The sequence below is a fragment of the Anopheles gambiae genome, chromosome 2, assembly GCF_943734735.2.
Source record: "Anopheles gambiae chromosome 2, idAnoGambNW_F1_1, whole genome shotgun sequence".
Classification (NCBI taxonomy): Eukaryota; Metazoa; Arthropoda; class Insecta; order Diptera; family Culicidae; genus Anopheles; species Anopheles gambiae.
The window spans coordinates 75,659,702-75,684,767 of record NC_064601.1 but is presented as its reverse complement, the minus strand read 5'-3'; the positions used below and the strand labels follow the sequence as shown (position 1 = coordinate 75,684,767).

General features: G+C 45.0%; 8 protein-coding genes across 8 annotated transcripts; 5 read left to right on the top strand and 3 right to left on the bottom strand.

The window, feature by feature from the left end:
* The first annotated feature begins 179 nt into the window (after positions 1–179).
* Positions 180–4,390, top strand: LOC1275770 (GPI ethanolamine phosphate transferase 2). The gene is made up of 8 exons (XM_061640771.1): positions 180–529; positions 605–1,004; positions 1,079–1,267; positions 1,939–2,281; positions 2,359–3,346; positions 3,419–3,740; positions 3,800–3,972; positions 4,035–4,390. Exons 1-8 carry the CDS (start codon positions 378–380, stop codon positions 4,267–4,269), a joined length of 2,802 nt encoding a protein of 933 aa, XP_061496755.1. The 5' UTR covers positions 180–377; the 3' UTR covers positions 4,270–4,390.
* A 99-nt stretch (positions 4,391–4,489) lies between these two features.
* LOC1275769 (origin recognition complex subunit 1) lies at positions 4,490–7,555 on the bottom strand. The gene is made up of 3 exons (XM_315055.3): positions 7,341–7,555; positions 7,076–7,261; positions 4,490–7,002 (listed from the first exon to the last, which is right to left on the bottom strand). Exons 1-3 carry the CDS (start codon positions 7,451–7,453, stop codon positions 4,674–4,676), a joined length of 2,628 nt encoding a protein of 875 aa, XP_315055.3. The 5' UTR covers positions 7,454–7,555; the 3' UTR covers positions 4,490–4,673.
* Positions 7,556–7,854: 299 nt separating this feature from the next.
* Positions 7,855–11,209, top strand: LOC1275768 (DNA replication licensing factor MCM4). The gene is made up of 7 exons (XM_315054.4): positions 7,855–8,089; positions 8,160–8,710; positions 8,785–8,883; positions 8,951–9,930; positions 10,003–10,369; positions 10,437–10,889; positions 10,965–11,209. The coding sequence occupies exons 1-7, from the start codon at positions 8,005–8,007 to the stop codon at positions 11,058–11,060; spliced, it is 2,631 nt and encodes an 876-aa protein (XP_315054.3). The 5' UTR covers positions 7,855–8,004; the 3' UTR covers positions 11,061–11,209.
* A 440-nt stretch (positions 11,210–11,649) lies between these two features.
* On the bottom strand, positions 11,650–12,744 carry LOC1275767 (uncharacterized). Its single transcript, XM_315053.5, has 3 exons — positions 12,326–12,744; positions 11,967–12,227; positions 11,650–11,895 (listed from the first exon to the last, which is right to left on the bottom strand). The coding sequence occupies exons 1-3, from the start codon at positions 12,630–12,632 to the stop codon at positions 11,699–11,701; spliced, it is 765 nt and encodes a 254-aa protein (XP_315053.4). The 5' UTR covers positions 12,633–12,744; the 3' UTR covers positions 11,650–11,698.
* A 1,373-nt stretch (positions 12,745–14,117) lies between these two features.
* On the top strand, positions 14,118–15,635 carry LOC1275766 (rhythmically expressed gene 2 protein). Its single transcript, XM_315052.5, has 3 exons — positions 14,118–14,399; positions 14,532–14,614; positions 15,009–15,635. Exons 1-3 carry the CDS (start codon positions 14,245–14,247, stop codon positions 15,566–15,568), a joined length of 798 nt encoding a protein of 265 aa, XP_315052.5. The 5' UTR covers positions 14,118–14,244; the 3' UTR covers positions 15,569–15,635.
* Positions 15,636–17,065: 1,430 nt separating this feature from the next.
* Positions 17,066–19,611, top strand: LOC1275765 (COP9 signalosome complex subunit 1b). Its single transcript, XM_315051.5, has 3 exons — positions 17,066–17,348; positions 17,497–18,846; positions 18,918–19,611. Exons 1-3 carry the CDS (start codon positions 17,325–17,327, stop codon positions 19,002–19,004), a joined length of 1,461 nt encoding a protein of 486 aa, XP_315051.4. The 5' UTR covers positions 17,066–17,324; the 3' UTR covers positions 19,005–19,611.
* On the bottom strand, positions 19,534–21,126 carry LOC1275764 (corepressor interacting with RBPJ 1). Its single transcript, XM_315050.5, has 3 exons — positions 20,881–21,126; positions 20,522–20,802; positions 19,534–20,446 (listed from the first exon to the last, which is right to left on the bottom strand). Exons 1-3 carry the CDS (start codon positions 20,950–20,952, stop codon positions 19,762–19,764), a joined length of 1,038 nt encoding a protein of 345 aa, XP_315050.3. The 5' UTR covers positions 20,953–21,126; the 3' UTR covers positions 19,534–19,761.
* Positions 21,127–22,661: 1,535 nt separating this feature from the next.
* On the top strand, positions 22,662–24,391 carry LOC1275762 (odorant receptor 82a). The gene is made up of 5 exons (XM_315048.2): positions 22,662–22,674; positions 22,840–23,335; positions 23,408–23,855; positions 23,915–24,067; positions 24,151–24,391. The coding sequence occupies exons 1-5, from the start codon at positions 22,662–22,664 to the stop codon at positions 24,223–24,225; spliced, it is 1,185 nt and encodes a 394-aa protein (XP_315048.2). The 3' UTR covers positions 24,226–24,391.
* Positions 24,392–25,066: the final 675 nt, after the last annotated feature.

Sequence of the window (25,066 nt, the reverse complement as noted above, 5' to 3'; positions counted from 1 at the left end):
CGCGTACAGCCAAAACACCTATGGCGTACAGCTGTCAGTTATCACAGTGACTAATTGTGGACCGAAATTCGTACACCAAATTTTATTCACATATTAAAAATAATATAACATTTAAACTATTTAACAAACCTAAAAAACGTCCTTTCTTTTTAAATAAAATATTTTTGAAGAAAAAAAAATCACTGCATCTGGCAACATTTCTACTTTGTTGTCGATTCCTCCTTGCGTCAACAATAACCCTTGACAGACCATCGCAAAATTGCATTGTTTATCAAGCAGCCAGACGAAGAAACGGGCATCAGCGGAGAAAAATACACTGCCGGTAGCTTAAAATGAAAGTGAAAGTGTTTTAAACTGCCTGCAAGCACATTTGCGCTATGAACGCGCGACAAGAGCACATTGCGGTGTACACGTTTGTGGTGTTTTTGTTTTCCTTCAGTTTGTTTTGCTACGGGTTCTTTCCTCTATCATTTTCGCCTTCCACCAAAGCCAACCTAGATGAGCTACCTCAAGGCGTCGGCAATGCCAGGTAAGAATTATGGCCTCCGCTTTTTGGATTCGGATGGTCTAATCGTCTATTCTTTATTTCGTTATTTTATTTCAGCTTTAGCGGCGTTGACTATAAGCCAAAAATATCGAGAGCCGTGTTGATGGTAATAGACGCCCTACGAATGGATTTTGTGCTGCAGGAGGAAAACTTCCAGTTCCTCAACCAGCTGCTGGGTGATGGGAAGGCTTGTCTGTACCGTTTGCAGGTACATCCACCGACGGTAACGATGCCGCGAATAAAAGCAATGACATCCGGTGCGATACCGAGCTTTCTGGACGTGATTCTGAACCTGGGCAGTCCCGAAATGAAGCTGGACACGTTCCTCTATCAAATGAAGCAACGGCAGCAGAAAACAGTGTTTTACGGTGACAATACCTGGACTAACATGTTTCCAGAAACGTTTCATCGCCAGGGCGAGAACTCCGACTCACTCTACGTGAATGACTTTTACAAGGTAACTCGGGTTTTACATTGGTGGGTTGGGAATGGGCGTGGACGATCGTGACTGTAATTGATGTTCTGTTCTAGGGCGACCGAAACATAACAAAGTTTCTTAAGCTGGAGCTAGAGATGTACGATTGGAAGTTAATGATTCTGCATTATCTTGGGTTGGACCATATCGGACACGTGGAGGGCCCGTTCAGTGGCAAAGTACCGGGCAAGCTGAAGGAAATGGATAAAGTTATAAAAACTATCTATCAAACCATGGACAAATGGGTATGTTATGACAATTTTGTACAAATACAATCGAAGGGAATCTAGTCTAGTGATGGGTAAAGTTGGCAAAAATCCGGAGTCGACTTCGATCCAATTCCGATTCATTCGGAATCGACTCCGGAAGGTAGTCCTGCATTATCCGGAGTCATTCTGAATCGTCTAGAATATCCCAGGGTCGTCCGGAGTCGTCTAGAGTCATTCGGAGTCGTTTGGAGTTGTCCGGAGTAATTCGGAGTCGAAGTCGTCCGGAGTCGTTCGATGTCGTTCGAAATCAGTTGGAATCGATCGTAGTCATCCGGAGTCGGCCAGAGTCGGCCTTTGAAACAAAGGCCTGTTAAACCGCACGGCTCCTGTTGACTCCGACCGATTCCGGTCGACTCTGATCGACTCTAGACGATTCCGAATGACTCCGATTCCAGCCGACTCCGGACGACTCCGACGACGTCGAACGATTCCGGACGACTCCGTACGACTCCGGACGATTCCGAAAGACTCCGAACGACTCCCCATGACTTTGGACGACTCCAACTCCGGGCGGAGCTAGTGGTTCGGATTTTGCCGGAATCGGACTAACAATAGCCAGAGTCGGATCGGAGTCGTGGGTGCGCTCCAAAGAGCACATCACTAATCTAGCCAATGATCGTACAATGATGTACTATTCATCGTTACAGAAACAGAAGTACTACACCAAACCATTGCTAGTCATAACGGGTGATCATGGTATGCGAGATTCGGGTGGCCATGGTGGTTCGTCACATCCCGAAACGATCGTACCTGTCGTCATTGTGAGCGATCAATGTGCGAAAAGTGAAGAAACATTCCTGCAAATCGACCTAGCTCCCACCATGTCCATCTTGATGGGCGTTGCCATACCCTATGCATCGATTGGTTCGGTCATTGATCCCGCACTGAAGATGCTACACCGAAGGGAAATGCTGCACGCACTGTACTACAACACTCAAAGACTGGTCACGAAAGTGGAATTAATTATAAATAATAAATTTACAAAAAGCGGTAGGTCGGAAGAGATACGTTTGTCGGCAGTATTTTGTGGAGATGCGACTAACATTTTCTTTTCCATTCCCCTTTAGAGTGGCACAATTCCTTTGAAGAAGCAAAACAGCTGCATCAGAAGTTTATGAAAGATGCAACCGATATTTCTGCCTACAAACGAACCGTTTTGCTGTACACATCCGTGTCGAAAAAGCTAACGCAACTGCTGATTTCAAGCTACATACGATATGACATTCTGTTTATCGTGATCGGCATGGTTATGGCTTTGTTTTGTGCTGCAATTGCAGTTTTGCAGCTTTTGCAAGATACAAATGCGAGCGTTTTAACCCTGCAACCGAAACTCTTTCCCAGCATCAACTGTATGCTTTTAAGCTTTCTTCTACTGAAGCTTTTGTCGTTCGAGAAGCAATCGTCTGCGGAACCGTCCAATTGCTTCCATGCCGTATTAGTCTCCCTGTCGGTGGTCTACTTTACGCTGTGGGCAATACTTTCGCACTTGCTCAAGAGCATGCAGGCATCGCTATGGACACTGCTCAAGAGTGCATCGTTGCTTTCGCTTTTCATTTGGTTCGGTACAAGCTTCCATTGTATTTCGCTGGGCAGTAGCTCGTTCGTGGAGGAAGAGCATCAAACTTGGTACTACCTCACCAGCACCATAATGATACTGCTTACCTTAAAGGAGATAAGCGTAATGAACAGCACGATCGGCGCGCTCAGTCGACACACGAAATCCGATGCATCGCTGGTGGAAGTGTGCAAAGAGGAACGGAACATTTTCTGTGCCGGTTCGATCGCTTTCTTGTGCATTCACGTTGCTGTACGACGCTTCAATCAAACGGGCGACAAGTGGCAACACTTACCCGACGTGGGCGATTGGCTATCAAAGGAGGAACATGAAATGTGGCTTAGCCTGACCATGCTGGTCGGGTTGTGCTACTTGGTGTATCAAATCTGCTACATGGCCGGACTGCTCACCACTGTACTATCGCTGACGGCTTCCTTGCTTATCTACTACTACCGTGCTGCGTCTGGCGCCGTGAGCATCTTCGGGTTAAGTGCATCCAAGTAATTAAATCTAAAAGAACACACCCAAAAGACACAGCACTTGATGAATTTGTTTTTGCACTCCCATTTCAGCTCAGCAATTTGTTTGACCATTTTTTGGATTAATTTGGTAGAAATATTCTTTATCGGATTTTTACCGATGATGTATCGGGCAATTATGGGACGTACTTCGCAAAAACGCACGGGAGAGCTGTTCAACAACTGTATTATCATCGTTGCGCTGCTGTCCGCACTACTGCACAAACCGCACAATGTATTGCTCGTTGGCGCACTGCTGGCTACGAGCAGATTTGTCGCTGAACGTATAGACCGCATTGCGGATGACAAGCATTGTAGCATATTGCTCAAAGTAATCACTCATTATTGGTTAGGGAAAACGTTTTATTTCTATCAGGTAAGCTTTTCTGATATGCTAAAGAGAAATATTATTAATCTTTATACGTCAATACGCAGGGTAACTCCAACAGTTTGGCCTCCATCGATCTCAACGCCGGCTATGTGGGACTGAACAACTTCGACATGCTGCGTGTGGGGTTGTTCCTTACTCTGCATACCTTTAGTGGGCCTATTTTAAGTTTCCTCCTATTGCTTCATCACATTTTCTCCGACAACGAACGAGATGTGAAGTATGGACAGCTTAAAGACCATTCAAAATTGATTATTTAACTTTGTTACCTCATTTTCGCAGGCATCTACCGGTAGTGACTAACGTAAGGGAAAGAATGCTTACACTTACTAACGTACTTATTACCGTACCCGGGAGCTTTTTCATAACAGTCGCTACGGTATTGCGCGACCACATATTCGCGTGGACCGTCTTTTCGCCAAAGATCATCTATGAGTACTTTACCGTGTGGTTGGTATTGATTCAGGTAATGCTAGTCTGGCTACTGCTGCCAAAGAAATCGTGTGCCAGTGTGTGAAATTAAGGTAAATTTGCAATAAAATTAGACGGTGTATGGTTGCATTCCTTCGATTTGTGTACAATTTACGTTCCATTTCAAGTGTGTGATAATTTAATAAAGTAACAGGCCTAACAATCTATGCATCATTGTCAATCTTGCTGGTGGAAAGAACTTAATTTGATAACAATTTGGGAGTATTGACTTTGCGGATTTTTTTTAAAAAGAAGAATTAAATGAATTAAATGTAGAAAAAAATAAAATTCTACGACGGTTGCAACGATTTTCTTTCGATTAACGCCAGTCATGCAAGTCAAGTATATAATTTTCCATTTTCGTTTAGATGATAGTACAGTCTTTTTTAATAGATCTTATTAGTTACTATGTTAAAATTATTGTCAAGTGTGTTTCCAGAACAGCTGTTTTTAAAGCAATTTGCTAGCCTGCAGGGCAAAATGTACATCGTCCGTGCTGATGTTAAGTAAAATTTTCTGATAAATATCACTTTTACCGCATTCGCATATAAGCAGGCGGGACGCCGCCAGACGCGCACAGATCGCCATAGCTCGGCCTGGATTGGGCACGATAATACCCGAAAATGCGGCCAGCGATTCGAACTGCGAATAAACGCCCAGAAAATTGCATTCCTCAATACCGGTACGGGTGACCTCCGCTGTAACGGCTTGCAGAAACAGTTGTTCCAAACGGGAACAGCTGCGGATGGTTTTCACCTTCGCGCTGGTGATCATTTCCGTCAGAGCTTGCTGCACGTGCATCATGGACACCGTAACCGACTCGTTCGATTTTCTTGCCTGATCGTCGGCCAATTCGGTGGCCCTGCGGCAAATGTCCAGTGCACGACGGGCATCGCCAGAAACGGCTGCCACTTTACGCGCCACCAGTTGCACCGCATCGCTGTTGAAAGCGCTCATGCCTACCAAGCGGGCCATTACGATCTCCTGCAGCTGGCGGAAGTTGTACGGCTGGAACGTCAAACGTGTCAGCCCAAGTCGGGATGAAATTTTGCCCATCAGCAAACGCTCGGGCAGATCCATCGTGTTGGCAATGGTGACAACGATCAGCTGAGCCGTAGGCATGGTGGGCCAGTTCAGTAAGTTGTACACGACATCCTGCCGCTTATTGCAAAGAATGTCCAGCTCGTCCACCAGCAGCACCGTAGTGATGCGCCGCGGTGCTTTCGTGGTGAACCGTTTGTTCAGCAAATTGTACGCTTGCTCCCAGGCTAGAGTCTTCCCGGTCAGCTGCCGATAGATGTGCACATAAGCCTGGCGTGGCTCGGTCAATCTCATACCATTGATGTCAACAAACTCGAACTTGGGTATGTCCTCCTCTTCAGATAGATGTTTGAGCGCCCGTAAAACGGCCGTCGTGGTGGCAGTCTTGCCCGTGCCCGGCACTCCCGATATATACATGCAGCCTCCGCAGCCATCGAAAATCTTGCCCTCCAAAAAGTTGTAAATCTCTTCGTACTCTTTCTCGCGACACGGCAAACTGCTCGGTGTGGCCGACACGTGCAGCCGTTCACGCGCAACAGCCAGTTCGTTTGCACCGTCCTGTACTGGAGCGTCGCGGGAATGAATGTTAGGTTTAATGGTGCCGTCACGGATGAGCTTCATTTTGTTCGCACTTTTGGGCGTCCCTTTGCTGGCACTTGAAGGAAGTGTGGCACCAACAGAGGACAGACGACTGTTTCGTTTTGGCGTTTTAGGTTCGTCTATCGGCAGAGGTTCTAGTTTTTTGGGCGACAGCTCTAGCAGGCGGGACACGCGCCGCCCGTTGGAACATTCCTCGATTATGTTAGATAGTTGAATGTTTCGCTTTGGAGTGCCAACTTGCGATGCGTGTGTGCTGGGTGTTTTCAAAATGCTTTTCCTATGAGAGCGTCCCGACGGGGTGCTTACGCTTTCAACATCCGCAGGCAGCAACGATTTACGGCACTTGGGAGGTGAAACGTGCTCTGGCGGAACGGAAGAAGATGTGACTCTTTTGCGCAACGATTTGGGTGATTCTGTATTTTTTTGATTCTCCGAAAGTCTCAGTTTTATCTTTATCTGCCGCTCGCTCGTTGTTGCTCCGTCCCTGACGATTGAGTAGTTCAAACATTCGTCATCGGTGCCGCTATTGGACGCGTAAGCGCTTGGCTTTGGGTGTAGCCTTAAATTCATTGAGCTTCTACGGACTTTCTGCAACTTCTCCTGGTTTGCCGGCGGTCTCCTGTTTTCGCTATCGCTTATCTCTATCTCGCTGAGAATGTCCGTAATTTCATCGATGTTTTGCTTCACATCAATCAGCTTAACGGCCCAACGATCTTCGATTAATTTACTTTTCTGGTTCGGGCTGAGCGAAGGCATATTTTCCAACGACTTGGTGCGCGTCAGCTTCAGTTTGGGTGTTTTAGGGGTTTCTATGATCGGTTCGTTCGACAGATCGTACATCGATCTTCTCTTTCGTGGCGTTGTCGCATCAACCATCGGAACCAACGCATTTAGGGACCATTTTCTGCCGGATGCTTTTTCTAGCTTGTAGCGAGCGAAAAACGATGGGCCGCGCGAGGAAGATTTCAGTGCTTGTATCTCTGCCAAATTGGTCTGCAGTGGCACGTGTTCCACCCAGCAAAGGTTGAAAATGGTTTCAATCGATATGTCGGGACTGAAGCGAGAATCGGCAATTACTTCACGGGCATCGAAAGTGTAGTTCTCGTCGCCCGTTATCAGTTTTGGTAAAGCTGACGGTCTGATTGATGAGAATAACAAGAGCAAAATAAATTATTTTCAAACGTTCAAACTGGTGTCCCATTGACATTTACCTGGAATACCATTCCACAATCGCTCGGCATGGGTCCATATTGGTGCAGTCCGAATTCAACACCTCGTACATGTGGACGATGCGTGCCACATCACAACCATCGATCGAGTCCGGTTCCGCCGCATCCATGTCAGAAACGAGTACGTAATTACCCACCTCTAGCGTGAGGGCGCCGAAAATACATTTTCTTCGCAACGAAAAGTAAAAAGTAATTAATACATCATTTGCTATGTCTGCCAACCCTATCAAGAGTCTGTGCGACTTACGAGTAGAACGCGGCAAAGCGATTTTTCACACAATTCACATCCGGCTGGTACTGCTTGCCGACCCATGTAATCGGCGAGCTAAACTTATTATTATTATACGATTTGCTTTTCATCTTTTTAAACAACTTTTACAACAAATTGGCAAGAGCACCGAAAGAACAACACAACACACTGCTATTTGGCGCGAACAAAGTGATGTTTATGAAATGAAATGGTTCACAAACGGTTCAACGGTTGAACCGTTTCGGGCATAAGGTCTGCACAACCAAAGATGAGTAGAGATTTGTTTAATTTATTATTTTATTTTTACGACAATAAAAGCGTTATGAGGGATGAGGAATTATAAAACTGAGAGGAAAAATACAACACTTTTTTGGTTATCCACTATTTTATGTGTAGAATACGGATTTAATCTGTAATAAAACAATATAAATTCATTTTCCATACACTTTTGTGAACCTTAATATTTGCTTGATAAAATTCTTCGTGTTATTATTTTCTTGCCAAATGTCGCAAAGCGCGCGCTTTTTCTGTTTATCAAGAGAATTGCCTCGCTTGTTGTACTGTGTGTGGTGTTGATTGCTAGCTGGTCCGATTTTCTAACTCATTCCCTGCTTTCTTCGTGCTGTTAGTTGTTGTCTGTCTAATTTCATAACGCACTAAAATGTCTAGCCCTGCAAGATCAACTCGTAGCCGTCGGGGTGGAGATAGTTCGCAGGAAAATTCTCAAAGAACTCCAATGAAGCAGAGTAAGACGCGCGAATGAATTGAGGCTGAGTACGACGACGCATCACCCTGAAACTTTTTTCTGTTTTACAGGCACTTCCAACAGTGAAACGGAAACGCCAATGCGCATTGGAAGCAGCATGCCGACCAACGGGGCGAGTGTGGCGATCGAAAGCTCCGATCAAGTAACGGTGCCCACTTCGCCCGCGGTCGACCAGCCGGTGTTGCAGGCGACCAGTCCCTACGGCCGTGCTGCTGGTATGAGCCAGATTGACATCAGCTCTCCGCTGAACTACGGAACTCCCAGCTCGATGGGATCGATTCGTACGCCCAGATCCGGTGTTCGCGGTACACCGATGCGCCAGCGACCGGATCTGCGGGTGGATAAGCTTCCTCGCCAAGTGAATGTGGGCAGCTCGGATGCACATCTCGATCCGATTCAAGAAGAGAGCCAAGCCTCGGCGGGTGACATTCCTAGCTCCGGTCCCCGTTTGGTTGTGTGGGGCACGAATGTCGTCGTGACGGAATGCATGAGCAAGTTTAAGCAATTCATCTTGCGCTACATCGACCCGAATGCGGCACAGGATGAATTGACGGAAGGCATCAATCTGAATGAGCCACTGTACATGCAGAAACTGGAGGAGGTAAAGGAAACGCCTGGGAGTTTTACATACGATTTGAGTGTATTGATTGTATTTTTATTGTTCGTTTTGTACAGATCCACACATTGGAGGAACCGTACTTGAACTTCAATTGTTCGCATCTGAAAACGTTTGACGAGACGTTGTACCGTCAGCTGATATGTTACCCGCAAGACGTAAGTTTGAGATGGATTGACGTTGTTCAACCGCGAAAGTTAACCAATTGGATTCTGTTCCGTTCAGGTGATCCCTGCGCTGGATATGGCGGTGAATGAGATGTTCTTCGAGCGGTACCCGGCAGCTATACTTGAGCATCAAATTCAAGTACGTCCGTTCAATGCGGACAAGACACGCAACATGCGTGCACTCAACCCAGAGGATATTGATCAAATCATCACGATCAGCGGCATGGTGATCCGTACGTCGAACATCGTGCCTGAAATGCGCTGTGCGTTCTTCAAGTGCTCGATTTGCAGCTTCTCCGTCGTGGTGGAGCTGGAGCGGGGCCGCATTGCAGAGCCGACGCTTTGTTCGCACTGCAACACGAACCACTGCTTTCAGCTCATCCACAATCGCTCGCAGTTCGCTGATCGTCAGCTGATCAAGCTGCAGGAATCGCCGGACGATATGGCGGCTGGGCAAACGCCCCACAACGTGCTGCTGATGGCGCACGAAGACTTGGTGGACAAAGTGCAGCCGGGTGACCGTGTGACGGTGACCGGTATCTACAAGGCGATGCCGATACAGGAGAACCCTCGTCAATCGGCAATGAAATCGGTTTACCGCACGCACATCGATGTGCTGCACTTCCGCAAGGTTGACGAGAAGCGGCTGTACGAGGAGGAGGAGGGTAAGGATCACATGTTTCCACCGGAGCGGATTGAGCTGCTGAAGAAGATTGCGGAGAAACCGGATGTGTACGATCGGTTGGTGCGCTGTATCGCTCCGTCCATCTACGAGAACACGGACATCAAGAAGGGCATCCTGTTGCAGATGTTTGGCGGGTCGAAGAAAAAGCAGGCCACCTCTGGGCGGCAGAACTTCCGTGCCGAAATACACATTCTCATGTGCGGTGATCCCGGAACGTCCAAATCGCAGCTGCTTCAGTACGTGTACAACTTGGTACCACGCACCCAGTACACATCCGGCCGTGGCTCTTCGGCGGTCGGTTTGACGGCCTACGTTACGAAGGACGCCGAGACGCGACAGCTGGTGCTGCAAACGTACGTACTCATTTGCGCAAAGGTGTGGTTCGAATTTCACAAATAATGTGTGTTTTTCTTCCTTCAAAACAGTGGTGCTTTGGTGCTGGCAGACAATGGCGTGTGCTGTATCGATGAGTTCGACAAGATGAACGATTCGACCAGAAGCGTGTTGCATGAGGTAATGGAACAGCAAACGTTAAGCATTGCAAAGGTGGGGATTATCTGCCAGTTGAACGCTCGCACATCGATTCTGGCTGCTGCCAATCCTTCCGAATCTCAATGGAACAAGAACAAGACGATCATTGAAAACGTGCAGCTGCCGCACACGCTGATGTCCCGCTTCGACTTGATTTTCTTGATCTTGGACCCTCAGGACGAGGTGTTTGATCGGCGGCTCGCGGCTCACTTGGTGTCGATGTACTATGCAACTCGCGAAGAGGACGAAGATACGCTAGTGGTAAGTTGCCATTCGACTCCCTGCCTAATGTCCATTCCATTATAGCAATTGTTTCTCCGCTTTTCAGGACATGAGTGTGCTGCGTGACTACATTGCATATGCCAAGGAACACATCAATCCTGTGCTGTCTGAGGAAGCCCAGCTGCGGCTCATTCAAGTGTACGTCGACATGCGAAAGGTGGGCGCAGGTAGAGGGCAAATTTCGGCCTACCCTCGGCAGCTGGAAAGTTTGATCCGTCTGTCGGAGGCTCACGCTAAGGTGCGTCTCAGCGAAACGGTAGATGTGCAGGACGTCGAGGAAGCTTGGCGACTTCATCGAGAGGCGCTGAAACAATCGGCGACGGATCCACTGTCCGGCAAGATTGATGTCGGTATCCTTACCACGGGCTTGTCCAGTGAGGCTCGCAAGAAGCGCGCGGAAGTAGTGAAGTCAATCAAGGCAAATCTTAAAGCAAAGGGTAAAATCTCCACCATTCCATATCAGAAACTGTTTGGCGAAATCAAGGACGGTTCACAAGTGGTAAGTTAGACTAGCATTGCACAATAATGGAGATCTAAGTTTGATCTTGTTTTTTTTTTGTTTTTGCTTTTGCAGCTCATTACAAAGGAAATGTTTGAAGACGCTCTCAAGGAATTGCAGGACGAAGGAGTGATCGTTATCGTTGGCAACAACACCATTCGCGTTTGTTAATTTTCTATCCTCATAAGCTTACACTATCATCGTGTGTGTGTGTTTTTTATGAACATATCGACCCATTGTACCTTGAAATGAATAGTTTTTGGAATAATCCTAAGGTAATATTTTTCATTTACTTCATAATAATAAATAATTAAAAATAATATTTACTTATGTTTGTCCTAGTAAATATTAGGGTTTTTTGATAATACACATTGCCATCCTTTTCAAATCGTATGAAGTAAATCAATCATGCCAGAGCTTTACTTATGGAGAATCACTACACACTTCGCATTTGTTCGGTCTTTTGTAGAATCAGAATGTGCAGATATGCATCCCATTTTCCCACAACGTGTAAGCTTGAACATGAAGATAAACGAGACTTAATTAAAGTTTCATGCCTTAGCGGTCGTGACCGACCTCTAGTACAGGATGACGAGTGTTATTTATATCACCGAACCTTCATTTCTTTCTTTTTTTGCTGCGGTTGGACGGGTTAAATGATAATCGAATCAGGGCACGATCTTTTACTGAAGCCGACAGTTCCATCATCAGTTGCTCAATGTTTACCTGAGTATTCAAAACGCTTTAAGAATGTGACAAATTTGTTTTGCCTATTTGTATGCTACAACAAATTTTATTTTAAATAACTATTACACCTTTCCACTTTCACCTTCTTTTTTGAGCGGTTTCAAATCGTCCAAATAGATGGTGTGTTTTTCGAACAGCTGAACCAATTCTTCGCTCGGTTTATTGTACTCTCGGTCAAACTCGGACCCAACGCTCCAAAGCGACTCCAGATCGTATTGTTCTCTCGCCTTGGTGGAGAAAATGTGCAGAGCAATGTTTCCTACAAGCATGGTACAATGGAACTCCGGTGAGTATAACTATAAAGCGTTTCGACAGCATATTCCACATTACCTAGATCCAGCGCCATCCAGTCGCTGCTAGATTCGCCTTCAATCTTTGGTATGATATCGCTGGGATGTCGTTTCATTTTGAACACCTTCCGCACAAACTCGGCCATTCCTCGCATGTGTCTTACACTGCGACCCGTGACGATGCACATGTAGTCGACATACTTAATGTCCTTTGGCACCGTGCATACAAAAATATTTATAGCACTGTTCAGTCGCAGTACCGTTACCAAATCTTCTATCTCGTACACTCCTGTTTTGCCTCCTGCAATGAGGAACAAATAATTATGCAACAAAGAGTTAGAGCGTTGAGCTTGACTGTCACCATCCAACCATCCTCGCGGGTGCTCGCGGGTGACTTACTGGACAAATTGATTCCACTGTACATGTCTGGCAAATCGTGAATCTTTTCCGGCTGTTGTAAACCCGCTTCGTGAATCTGCCGTTCCTCGTCCACGTCTAGAATTACCGGTGCGTCGGTATCTCGAAACACCTGATATTTGGCAGCAATTGAGCGAGCGCTTGGGACGTGCTGCTCTTTGCCCTTCGTCTGTTTTCGGATATCTTCTAGGGGAATTTTCGACGAAAACTCATCATGAAATGATCGGAATGCAGGTAATACTAATGCTCGATTAAACTTCGGTATGGATCTTCGTATAGCGTTGGCCATAGTTAACACCAAATAGCAGTACAGGCGTTGGTAAGAGATCGAAAACAACGTGAAATTAGGAAAGAATGTAACGTGCGCCGACAGTATAAACAATAACAAACATTGCACAGTAGGAACAGCTAGGTCATGGCTGGATGACTTTTATAGCATAAACATTATGGTATGTTTTGAAAAGTTTCCATTGACAGAAAGTATTCATGATAAATTCAAAAAATATCCGTTAAAGGACCGAACTTTACACCGTATTTTTACATGTATGATTGATAAAAATTAATCTAATCGATTGCAAACCTATCTAAATTGCTGTGTATTTGTTTAGCATCGGTACATTTGTAACGGATCTCTCTATTGTTTTATTATAATCTTTCAATAGCTTAAGGCCGGGTTTATGAAAATGTTGCGATTTGTTGCCAAATCGTATAGATCAATTGGCCAATTTATGTTGCGGGAACATTTTTGTTGCAAGCGAAAGAAATCGATTTTTGTCATGTTTTTTTTTGCTGCAGGAACATTTTCGAACCAAAAAACATAAGTTTTACTTAGTTTTGAATTGTTTTTGTGACCAAATACGTGCATATTTTTTTAAATAAATAGAAAAATCTAGAAATGTTTCCATTGAACAAATGTTACCGCACGATGTTGTAATAGACACGAGCCTAAAATGCTCCTTTTGTTGAACATTTCATTCAAATAAAATCACATTCAAATAAAATTGATGCAACGTATTAAACACAATCAAGACTATTTTACAAAACACTGCAAAGCTTTACAATTCGTGAAAAATGAAATAAAACAATGCCACTGAAAGGCGATTTCACAATAAGACAATATGTAAAATGCGATAATTTGTTATCATCTAAACCGTTTCGGTTGTTGGATGCTTAAAGAAGAGGACGCTACGCAAATGCTGTTGATATCGATGTAAAAATGACGAGATAGATGTATACAAAACAAGTTGAATGACATAATGCGCCGGTTCAAAGATACGTGCTATGTATGATGGTTGTATTTGTTTCTGTTTGCCTATAAACAGCTATGTCAACAATAAGCGGCATTTGCCCTTTTCTTAGGGACACTCTAAGATGCGTATAGCGATATGATTAAGTAGATAAGCACGTTACACGGAAGACGCGAAAGCAACCATATATCATGGACGTTTTATTGCGTATGCACCTTTCATTCGTAAGGTGAAATGCATTCCTCTGCAACATAGGAAAAATATCATATCTTCTGTGTGGCGTAATAGTGCGAAGAAACCGGTTGTACGTAGTAAACTTTTAGCAAGAATATTTGTACAGCTCGTAACACAGAATCCATCCCGACAACACACGAAAAATAAATCAGTAACCAAAACATTGCTCGCCTTATCAATGAGATAAGCCGTGTCACGCACACACTGATGTTCGCCGGGCAAACACAACGAAAAGGCTTGGCCGTGTTCGGATTGGATGCATCTGCCCATCTATCTCGGGACACGAAGAACCAACTGGCCAAATCAGCCGGCGAGGTTGCACGGTTGTTATTACGCTTGCGACTGTTGAACCGCACGCTTCGTGATACGTAAGTAGCTCGTCCCTGGTTTGCGCAAGTTTTAAACCTTAGATTTCGCACGATGAGTTTGTCCCGGTTCCGTTTGATTACGTTCGATGTACATAATACACTGCTACAGTTCCGCTCTAGCCCAGGCAAGAAGTATGGTGAAATTGGTGCAATGTTCGGTATAAGCAACAACAACAACCAACTAGTCTCAAACTACGTCCAAAGCTGGTAAGTGTTAGATGGCGGGGGCTCCACGGGTCATGTTGGGCAGGGTGCTCGCCCAACGCGATATCGGTCCGGGTGCGATAACGAGGATTCTCCCGTCTTTTCGATTCTCTTTCCCCGTTATCCGATCGATAGGCACAAAATGAATCGGCTCCATCCGAACTTTGGACTGAAGACGAAAATTACCTACAAACAATGGTGGCAGATGATGATAGACGGTAAGTCGATGGATTAACATAAATTACGTAATGCTCAGGACATACGACCTAGCATATTATGCAGGAGTGAGCTGGCAAACTAAACGGAGAAGGAGTAGTTTGTAGCGATCTTGAAAATGACGGTTGTATTCTTTCGAATAAGAGTGGGTCAGTGTCGGATCGATGGATAGAAGCACATGGCCTAGTGTGTGGTTGCCGCCACCCTGTGAATCGTTATCAAGCGGTGCTTTAGTGCCATTGAATCTAATGGCCGATAGGGGCATGCGTGGTTGCGATTGTGCGATCTGATAGGGTCAATGATTTATTTTACAGTGGTTTTACAGCTCTATGATATTGATTTTTTTGGTGTATTTTTTACATGATGCTAATCATAAATTTTACGTTTGAATTTTAGGCATTTTTAATGAAAATGGTACACACAACACGCCGCCAGAGAAGATTGAACAGATGACCGAGCATTTCATGGAGTACTTCAAAACGAGCGTCTTTTGGCAACATTGCTATGGTTCGGTGGACTTTCTGAATTACCTGAAGCTTCAGCGGCATGTGGAGTCCGGTGGCCAGAAAGAACCACCGTTCAAGCTGGGAGTGATCTCAAACTTTGACCCCCGGCTAGACGTATTGTTGCGGAACATGAAAATCAACCACTATTTTGACTTTGTGCTGAACTCGTATGATGTGGGCTATATGAAACCGGCCCCGGAAATATTTGTCCGTGCGATGAAGGCAGCCGAGATTAAGGATCTAAAACCACACCAATGTTTACATATTGGGGCGACACCGGCGACCGATTACTTTGGCGCACGAAATGCTGGATGGTACAGTCTACTGGTGCACGAAAAGTCGGCGGAAGAGTTGACACGCAAATACGGCCAGCTGGTCGAGGACAACCATGTGTTTTCTAGTCTGTTTGATATTCACAAGAAGATATCGAATGATTACATGAGATGGTAAATGATATTAGCTGTGTGTGAGTGAGTGAAAATGTTACACTTTATGAATAAAACTGTTTTCAATTTGATTCGTTATTGCTCCATTTTGTTTAACTCCATTAACTGTGCTTTTAAACATTCATTGGGCCTTACTCTATTCAGCAGGTTCAATAATTTATCAAACTATCATTCAAAATCGGCTCCGAAAGCGGAATTGACTTCGAAATCGAAGCCGGTTTCAGTATCTCCATAAGACATTTGGATCCAATGATGCGTATTTATAGCCGCAAAGAATAAAAATGTACTTGTAAACGATCCATTCTCATGGAGATCCCCGGACAGATATCGCTTCTGAAAGTTCTTATTTTAATTCAAGAACTGATTCCCACTCCGAAGCTAATTCCAATTCTGGAGTCAATTCTGATTACGTTACCGAAACAAATAGCGATTCCCATGTCGATTCCGATTCCAGAGTTGACTCCGATTTTGGAATCGATTTCAGCAGTGGAATTGGCTCCGGAATTGATTCCGAACATGGAATCGTAATCGGGTAGGTTCGATTCCGAGTTCCCACCACTAATCCACACACAAGTAGTGATGGGCGTTTCGGAGCGCAACAACGGCTCTCCGACTTTTTCCCGGAGCCTCCGCACCAACGGCTCCGCACCAACGGCTCCGTAGCCGGCTCCGGACTAACGGCTCTGCACTCACGGCTCCGTTCCAACGGCTGCAGAGCCAGTCTTCAGGCCTACCGTTCCGGGGCTGGCGACGAATCAACGGCTTCAGACCAACGGCTCCGAACTAACGGTTCAATAGAGACATCATTGTATGATAGCGTAATAAAAAACGAATATATCTTCTCGCACGTGTGGAAACCAATACACGATGTGATTGCAGTATTGATATGCATGACGTTGTGTAGCATTCGTTGGTCTCGCCTTTCTTAACAATATTAAAAAGTCATCGATGTTTTTTTGATAAATTGTTTTAAACATGACCTACTCCGCTATTTACGGATTTTCTCGATTGAAACTTAATAAAAAAAGTTATTTTGGTCATTTGTGTTAAAACCGGCTCCGGAGCCGTTGGAGCGGAGCCGTTGGTGCGGAGCCGGTCGGAGCCGGCTCCGGCTTCGGAGCCGTTTTGCCCATCACTACACACAAGCATACAAATTTGCAAAATTGCTGAACCAGAACGTTATGAAAAATTTCACATTTTTTGCATTTCAGTCACCATCTCATGAGGATCGACCACTGTTTATGGTAGTTGGCTTCTGCACGCACAAGCATATTTCCTATAAGCACCTTGGTCTCAACTGTCAACACGGTGCCTCAATCAGTGTGGCCAGATTATTTTGGCGATTTTTGGAAGGCGCATCAAAATTTTATCGGTAGTTTTAGGTAGGTTAAAACTCGAAACTTAAGATGCACATTTTTTTCTCAGTGGTGGCAAGTTCTTTTTCTCGGGCTTTTTATTTTCAGCAGTGCTCCATTGGATACAATTTTATCGAACGTGCTGTCATTTGATTTTCGCTGGATTATTTAGATTGATTTGATTGTTTGGCTGAGTTTTATAGTTCAATGATTAAAAAAATTAGATTTTTCCTTAAAAACCTAGATATATATTTACATTGGTATTCTGGTCACTCTGGCCTCAATGTAGAGAAAAAATACAGTCACACACACCGATGAACAAAAGCCTATAGAAAAGGAATTGCAGTGTACGCAAAGGATACAATATTTTCTGCTAAACCTTATTGTTCAAGTTCATCGTGCAAAATGCCTCTGCCCGGATGTTTTTCGGTACGATCTTCGTCTAGAGACATTCGTGCATTCTATAGCCGGAAAGTGTTACACTCGCCATTGTGGGGGTTTCGCTTTGGGCTGAAGAAGATTCTCACTGTGATAAACATCGTACACTGTTATGATTATGGTTCTTTTATTTTTGCAGAATGCAGTCGAGCCGATGCAGGTGGATGTACAGCCGGAAGACAACGAAAACAACGAGGAGGACATGTACATAGTGGAAAACCCGTCGATCGATCTGGAACAACTTGCCAACCAGTACACGGGGCTGGCAAAGCTGCACCGGCTAATCTACGTTGCGGACCACTGCCCGACGCTGCGCCTCGAAGCGCTCCGGATGGCCATAAACTATGTGACGACCACCTACAACGTAACGCTGTACCAGCATCTGCACAAGAAGCTGGCAGACAATGTCAGCACGCTGTTTCTGCCCGACGTTGCCTCCCAGTCGACCGGCTCGCAAGAGATACCCTCCTTCGATGCGACCTGGGTTGAGTCGAAGAGCAAAAAGTCTGCCCTGAAGCTGGAGAAGCTAGACTGCGATCTGAAGAACTACAAGGCCAACTCGATCAAGGAAAGCATCCGGAGGGGACACGACGATCTGGGTGACCACTATCTGAACTGCGGGGATCTGTCGAACGCGCTCAAGTGCTACTCGCGGGCCCGCGACTACTGCACCAGCGGTAAGCACGTGGTGAACATGTGCCTGAACGTGATCAAAGTGTCGATCTACCTGCAGAACTGGTCACACGTGCTCAGCTACGTCTCGAAGGCGGAGGGTACGGCCGAGATCGCGGAAACGTCCAAGGACAAGGATCCGAACCAGGTTGTGATTACACGGCTCAAGTGTGCCGCCGGGTTAGCCGAGCTGGCGACCCGTAAGTACAAGTCGGCGGCCAAGCACTTCCTGCAGGCCAACTTTGACCACTGCGAGTTTCCCGAGATGATCTCGACGAACAATGTGGCAATGTACGGGGGTCTGTGCGCATTGGCCACGTTCGACCGGCAGGAGCTGAAGCAGGTGATTGCGAGCAGCTCGTTCAAGCTGTTCCTCGAGCTGGAACCGCAGTTGCGCGATATCATCTTCAAGTTCTACGAGTCCAAGTACGATTCCTGCCTGAAGCTGCTGGACGAAATCAAGGACAATCTGCTGCTGGACATGTACATCGCGCCGCACGTCAACGCGCTCTACACGCAGATCCGCAACCGCGCACTGGTGCAGTACTTTAGCCCGTACATGTCCGCCGACATGCGCAAGATGGCTACCGCGTTCAACCGGTCGGTTGCGGCGCTAGAAAACGAACTGATGCAGCTGATACTGGAGGGCCAGATACAGGCACGCATCGATTCGCACAACAAAATTCTGTACGCGAAGGATGCCGACCACCGAAGCGCCACGTTCGAGAAGGCCATCAACGTGGGAAAGGAGTTTCAGCGGCGTACGCGAATGTTCATCCTGCGGGCGGCAATTCTGCGACGCCATATTCACGTTAAGGTTTGTTCTATCTGCGCTGTGTGCTGTAGCAAGGCAATGGCATTGTAAAGAACCGAATTTTGCTCTTTCAGAATCAGCCGAGAGAAAGCAGCAATCATGGTACGGAAATCTGCGTCCCAGCGAGCGGATCATCGAGCGGCACCCTGGCGCGCAATTGATTGAATCTGACCGAGGAAGATTTTTTCGTTCGCTTCAAGAGAAAATCTAAATAATAAACAGCACGCCACGCGCCGACCCGACGCTTATCGTGCGCTGCCCGGCAGAGGAACTTTACTTAGCTACGCTATTTGCAAACCGTGACCGCTTCGAAGCGGTCAGTGAAAAACCTTCAAACGTAACAAGTGCGAATGAAATGATAACAAATGAATTACTTTTGGGCTAGAGGTGAGGTAATGAAAGAGCGATGCGATATCGATGTGTGTTGCTGTCGTCAATTTTTTTTTTGTCGCATTAATAACTCAACTCAATGGAATAAGATGAATTCAGCGCGCGCTTTACCGATGCAGTCCTAATAGCCCGTGTTCGTGCTAACTACCTTGAGCTAACCACCGTCGACGGGATATCGAAGAGCAGGGAGGAGATAGAGGCAGAGAGAAAGAGAGAGGAACAGAGAGCACACACAGAGCGATTGCAGCTGGTACCACATCAGGGACACCGTTTCGGAAGAAAGCAGTAAACACATTTTAATTGCTTGTGGGAGTGGCTCTATTTATACGATATGTTGAGCGAAGTTTAAAATTTTCCAATAAACAAAATTAAATCTAATCCATTCCGTATTTTGGGTAAGAGTCGGTGAGTGGGTTACAACGCTTCCTGCAGGTCTCCGTACGGTCCTCGCGTATAGGTTTTTTTCTTGTTATTCGTAGCAGACTGCTGATATGAAGAGAGTTGTCTCTGAGACGCTCGATTACATCTTTAACGCCTACTGCGCTCACGCCGTGGGCTAGCGGAACGATTTCGGAGCTTGCTGTGCTTGGACGTATCATGGCTGCGTGATGGTCCTGCAGCGTGTGGTGAACGCGACCGGCTACGGTGTCGGCGGTTTTCCCGTCTATCGTGACCCCTTTCACGTTCCCGCCGATCGCCACCATCACCATTTCGCCCATCCGAACGATGGTTGGCCGATTTTTTGCTCTTCTTTTTCGAAGCACGAGTGTCCGGCTCGGAATCAGAAGCGGACGAGCTGCTGCAATCGGAGCTACTGCTGGAGCTGCTAGAGCTGGAACGTTTTTTACCTTTCTTTTTAGACGATCGCTGCCGCCGCTCGATTTTTTCCAACTTTTTCAACAGTTTCTTCTTCTGCTTCTTCGTCAGCGAGCGGATGAACTCTGTCTCCGGTTCGGCTTGCTCTACTTCCGGGTCCGCGACGAGCTTGTGTGACGTTACCAGCTCCTGTGCGCTACGCTTCATTGCGAGACCATCGTCTCGCAACTGCTGCTCCAGCTCACCCTTCGACAGAACCTGATTGGCTTCAGCTTCGGAATGGATTTTCTTCGCTTCACTCATCGAGAGGGAGTACATGGTGCATTCCTTATCGGTATTAATGTGTCCCCATTTGTGGCACTTTATGCAGCGAACATTGCGCACCTGTATGCCGAACCTGTTCCGCAGGGAAAACAATGAGATCAGTTGTGTTGGTCAGTGTAGAGGGGAAAAAGTAGCAAATACTACTTACGGCTGGTCACGAATCTCCGTGTCTCCCTTGCAGTAGCTTTCACGTGGTGCATTGTACTTGCGCTGCCATTCAAACTTGTACTCGGATTCGTTTGATTCCTGCTCACGCTCCTTCTTCATGCCCGGGGGGAGCTCGTACATAAAGTTGACGCTCAGTTTGTCCTTACTGTCGCGGCTGAGCATAGCCTTGTTGTCGTGCAATTCCTGCTCCTTTTCATACTGGTTCCGGAGCTCTTCCTGTTTTTTCTTGTACGCGTCAGCTTGCTGCTCCGCCATCCATACCTAGAAAATGTCGCAGTGGAAAACACAAAGATTGGCTTTACATTTCTATATTCCCTCAGCGCACCACCAGATGCTTACCCGCTTGAGATTGTCCCGTGAGGCGGGATGGAAAAACTTTTTGCACATGTAATTGTTAAAACCTTTCCCCATTTTCGCGGATTACTTTTGGATCTTGCAGGTAAAGAAAAATTAAGGAAATTGATAAATTTTAGGGGATGGCTCTTGTATTGTTTTGTTTAGAATGGATTTTATGTTTTTCACTTTGACAGCAGGCATTGACACTGTAGAAAATCCAAAGGACAAATGCTCACTGAGGTGATATAAATTTGTACATCGTTCTATTAATTGCATATTATTAAAAACCATAGTAATGTGGAAAATTTTTATAAAAGAAAAACAGAGTTTGACCTTTAAACTATTGATTTCTTGTTTCTTTTGTTACATAAAAAGAAGAATGATTAAAAATATTATTTTAGTACAAACATATTGCCCACCAGATGTCGCTAGAGTATTTATTGCAGATATCCAAACACATCTAAAATTTAAAGGGTTGGTAGTAGTGGTGGGATCTCGGAAGGGGACCTACCCGATTCCGATTCCGCGTTGGGTATCAATTCCGGAGCCAATTACGATTCTCGAATCGATTCCGAATCCGGAGCCGATTTCAGAACCGATTCCCGAGCTTACTCCGGAGCCAATTCCGCAGTCGTTTCCAGAGTCAACTTCGTATCCGGAGTCGATTCCAAATTCGGAACCGATTTGTCAGGAAACAGTATTGGAGTCTATATTCCTTTACGTTTCAAGTTAGTTACATTTAATTACATGTTCATACAATTTGAAATCTCATATATGATGATCTATGATGATCGTAATTGATTTTTTATGTTATCGAGCACATTGGCGGGTTTACAGTGTCGGGAGCCTTAGGCAGTAAGAATTGTTGAGGCCCTCTGTACATGATTACCGGGGGGTTCCCGGCATCCGTCTTGGATTATGTAACATTTCAACATAAATTTTGTTGGTGGTGCTTAGGAGGGGGGGGGGGGGGGGAGGGGTGCTTAGGGTTAGTCTAGCACGGGGCTCTCCTAGCTAATACAGTGCCATATTCTATCAACTGTTGTAGATAATGGAGTAAAGATTGGCGGGGCCCCTCATTGACGCATTGAGCAACAACCGTGTAGATCACTGTCAGTTTTAATCCATGCTACTTAAATGAGTTACCTGACAGTAAAGAAACTGTAAAAAAACTTGGTTCCCGCATAACCAAGCTCAGTTGGTTTTCTCAGTTATTACACCTCATAAATTCTTCTGGAGGTTGAAAACGATCCGGCATAAAGATACTGCAGTGGATTGCTTATAGCAATATCTTAGTTATAATCAGGTAGCCATTGGTTACAGCAACCTTGGTTACACTGAATAGCGAATAAATGGAGTTAGTCTTTCAATCGCTCCCAAAATACTCTATTGATGATCAAAATCGTCAGTTGCCAGACAACACAGGAACAATTTGTGATTAAGCAAACTTACTTCTGAGCGGGTTCTGTTTTCCGTTTCTCGGGCCATATACATACTGCTCAATTTGTTTCAGGTTGGATTGAGGAAAATATACCAACAAAATAGTTTTGCTTGGTTGCATCCCTTTTCTTGTTGCATTCCAATGTCTGACCATCTAATGTGTAGGGGAGGCATATGAATGGTCCTGTCTTTTCTGGGTTGCGGTTCCACTGTAATTGTGAGGTAGAGGTGTAAACAACTATATACTTAAATATGATTAGTAATCAACTGAACTGCCACTAAGGAACCTACTGTATCCAGCATGTATAATTCAGATCAAAGGGTAAACCTTGTGCAATTTACACATGACAAGAAAAGGTACACATTACAGCGCTTTTGATGTATCAAATGTCTTTCACTGGGACACATTCTCACACTGAATAATAAAATATACTTGCACAGTGTTGTGCACGTTAAAATCATCGCAAGTCACCACGACCATATCATTCGTACCGCACCTAACGATCAGTGAACAGTTTTAAGCTGTTTCGCCTTGTGACATGTCTCAGCTCAATGAATTTCCGGCCTATCAATTCCGATTGATTCGTTTCTGTGGTGTCGTGGAACAACCATCCTTAAGAAACAATGTGCGATGTTTGTTTGCATTTATTCTCCTTTGCTCCTTTGGACCACTTCATGTATGGTATCTCGCTAAAACTCCTGTGTTGGATCTGGTGGTAACGTGTGAAGAGATCATGCTCATTCAACTGTGCTTTGTTATGCTACTCAAGTTTAATTTGTTCATAACCTATCGGTCTGGAATGTATAATTTGGTAGAAGCGTTCAAACGCATTCTGAAGTGTATCGACAAAGCTGAGTTTGCACGGTTTGTGAAATGCAGCGAGCTGCATGCAAAATTGCTGAGGGCTTACGTGATCGGTACATCTATAGTGCTGTTATTGTACGAGCTGAACGCAATAGTTGCTAGCATTACGCTATCCCTGCAACAGAACAAGGTTTGTTTTGTGACACCATTCAGGTATTTATTGTTCCTATGTTTGTTAGAAAGATCGCAACGTCCTGTTATAAATTTAGTCCTTTTTTGTAACAGCTTCCCATTTGACTATCAACATCCGTTCGTGTTTGCTCTTACTTTTTTACACAACTTTGATGCAATGCTGGTAACCGTGTGCACGAGCGTTACGGTTGACTCGTGTTTCTCCGAGATGGCCAGTAATCTTACTATACATTTCGATATCGTGCGAGAACGGTTTGAAAAACTCGATCTTTCCGCTGCTCAACCGTATGCCGAACACCAGTTAAGAAATGTAATCACCTATCACCGCGAAGTGTTGTCGTTGGCGCAAAAGATGGTACAACTTTACCAACAGTCGGCGTTTTATTTGCTGCTGTTAGTATCTACAATACTGTGTCTGTTGGGCTATGAGTTTGTAATGGTAAGCAACATTTACAAGCGAATGCAAGTTGCAATATTGGCTTCTATTATGATTGGGCAAGCTGCTATTTATACCTACCACGGGTCAGCTATCAGCGCCAAAGTGAGTAAAAAGTATAATTAAAAGCATAATACAATAAATAATCTTACGTACCACTGTAGAGTGTATCCGTTGCTGATGCAATTTATGGAACCAACTGGTATGATGCTCCTCTAGCCGTTAAAAAGCTGGTATATATCTGCTTGACGCGAGCTCAAAAGCCTGTCATTATGAAGAGTGGCTTCATAGAAGCATCCTTGCCGACACTGAAAAAGGTAAGAACAATGTGTCTGAATACTATTTAACGAAATGATGAAACCTATTTATCTATGGGTTTGGAATTAAATTTAATTCACAGATTCTTAGTTCCAGTGCATCGTACATAACTATGCTTATGTCGCTTGAGGCTGACTTGAACGAGAAAAAAACTTGAAACACAAGTCATATGAAATTTTTTATATAAGTCATATGAAATTTTTTATATTGTACGCACGTGAAATGTACGCTTCTTACGCAGTTGTGTCGTAATTTACACTGAGCACTTATTCAGCATGTAGCTTATAGATTTGATAAAGGAGGAGCTTTTAAAGCTGATGGACCCTGCACGTTCATACAAGAGTGAATAAATGTTAAATGATGTCTAGTGCATAATACAATATCGCTTGTGATCATTTTTATCATTTTCGTCTAAAATAAAACGTTGATTATCTGGGGTGCTGCGGGTCGGGTGATTGTCATCTACAATTGTGTAGTTAATTGATTGCTAATTGGACGTAGAAGTCTCTCTGCGTATTTAATGGTTTTCAGAAGAGATGTTCTACAGGACTATTGAGAATATTGACCAGTGCTGCAAAATGTCAAGAGCATCACGAGATATTCACCAACGAAAACAATGAACACACCGGTGGACAAAAAGATAGGAAAAAAATTTGTTGTGTGTTTTTTTGCGTGCAATAGGTGTGTCATCGCCAACAGTTGTTGTTGTTGTTAGTATGGTTTAGAGAGGCTTTGGCTCCTGCGGAGTTCGTTGGCCTCTTAACGCCAACAGATCGAGGCGTACGTTGTAGTTAGTATGGTTTAGAGAGGCTTTGGCTCCTGCGGAGTTCTTTCGCCTAACGTTCGAGGCGTACTGAATTTGCAATCGCTGTTTGTTTGCCTTTTATACTCGCATTTGTAGTGCGCTACTTATCTGAGTTTTGAGTAACGGCAGCGTTTTTCGGTAGTATAAAAAGAGATCCAAACCGTGTTGCGCTTCATTCTTCATTCAGTGGTAA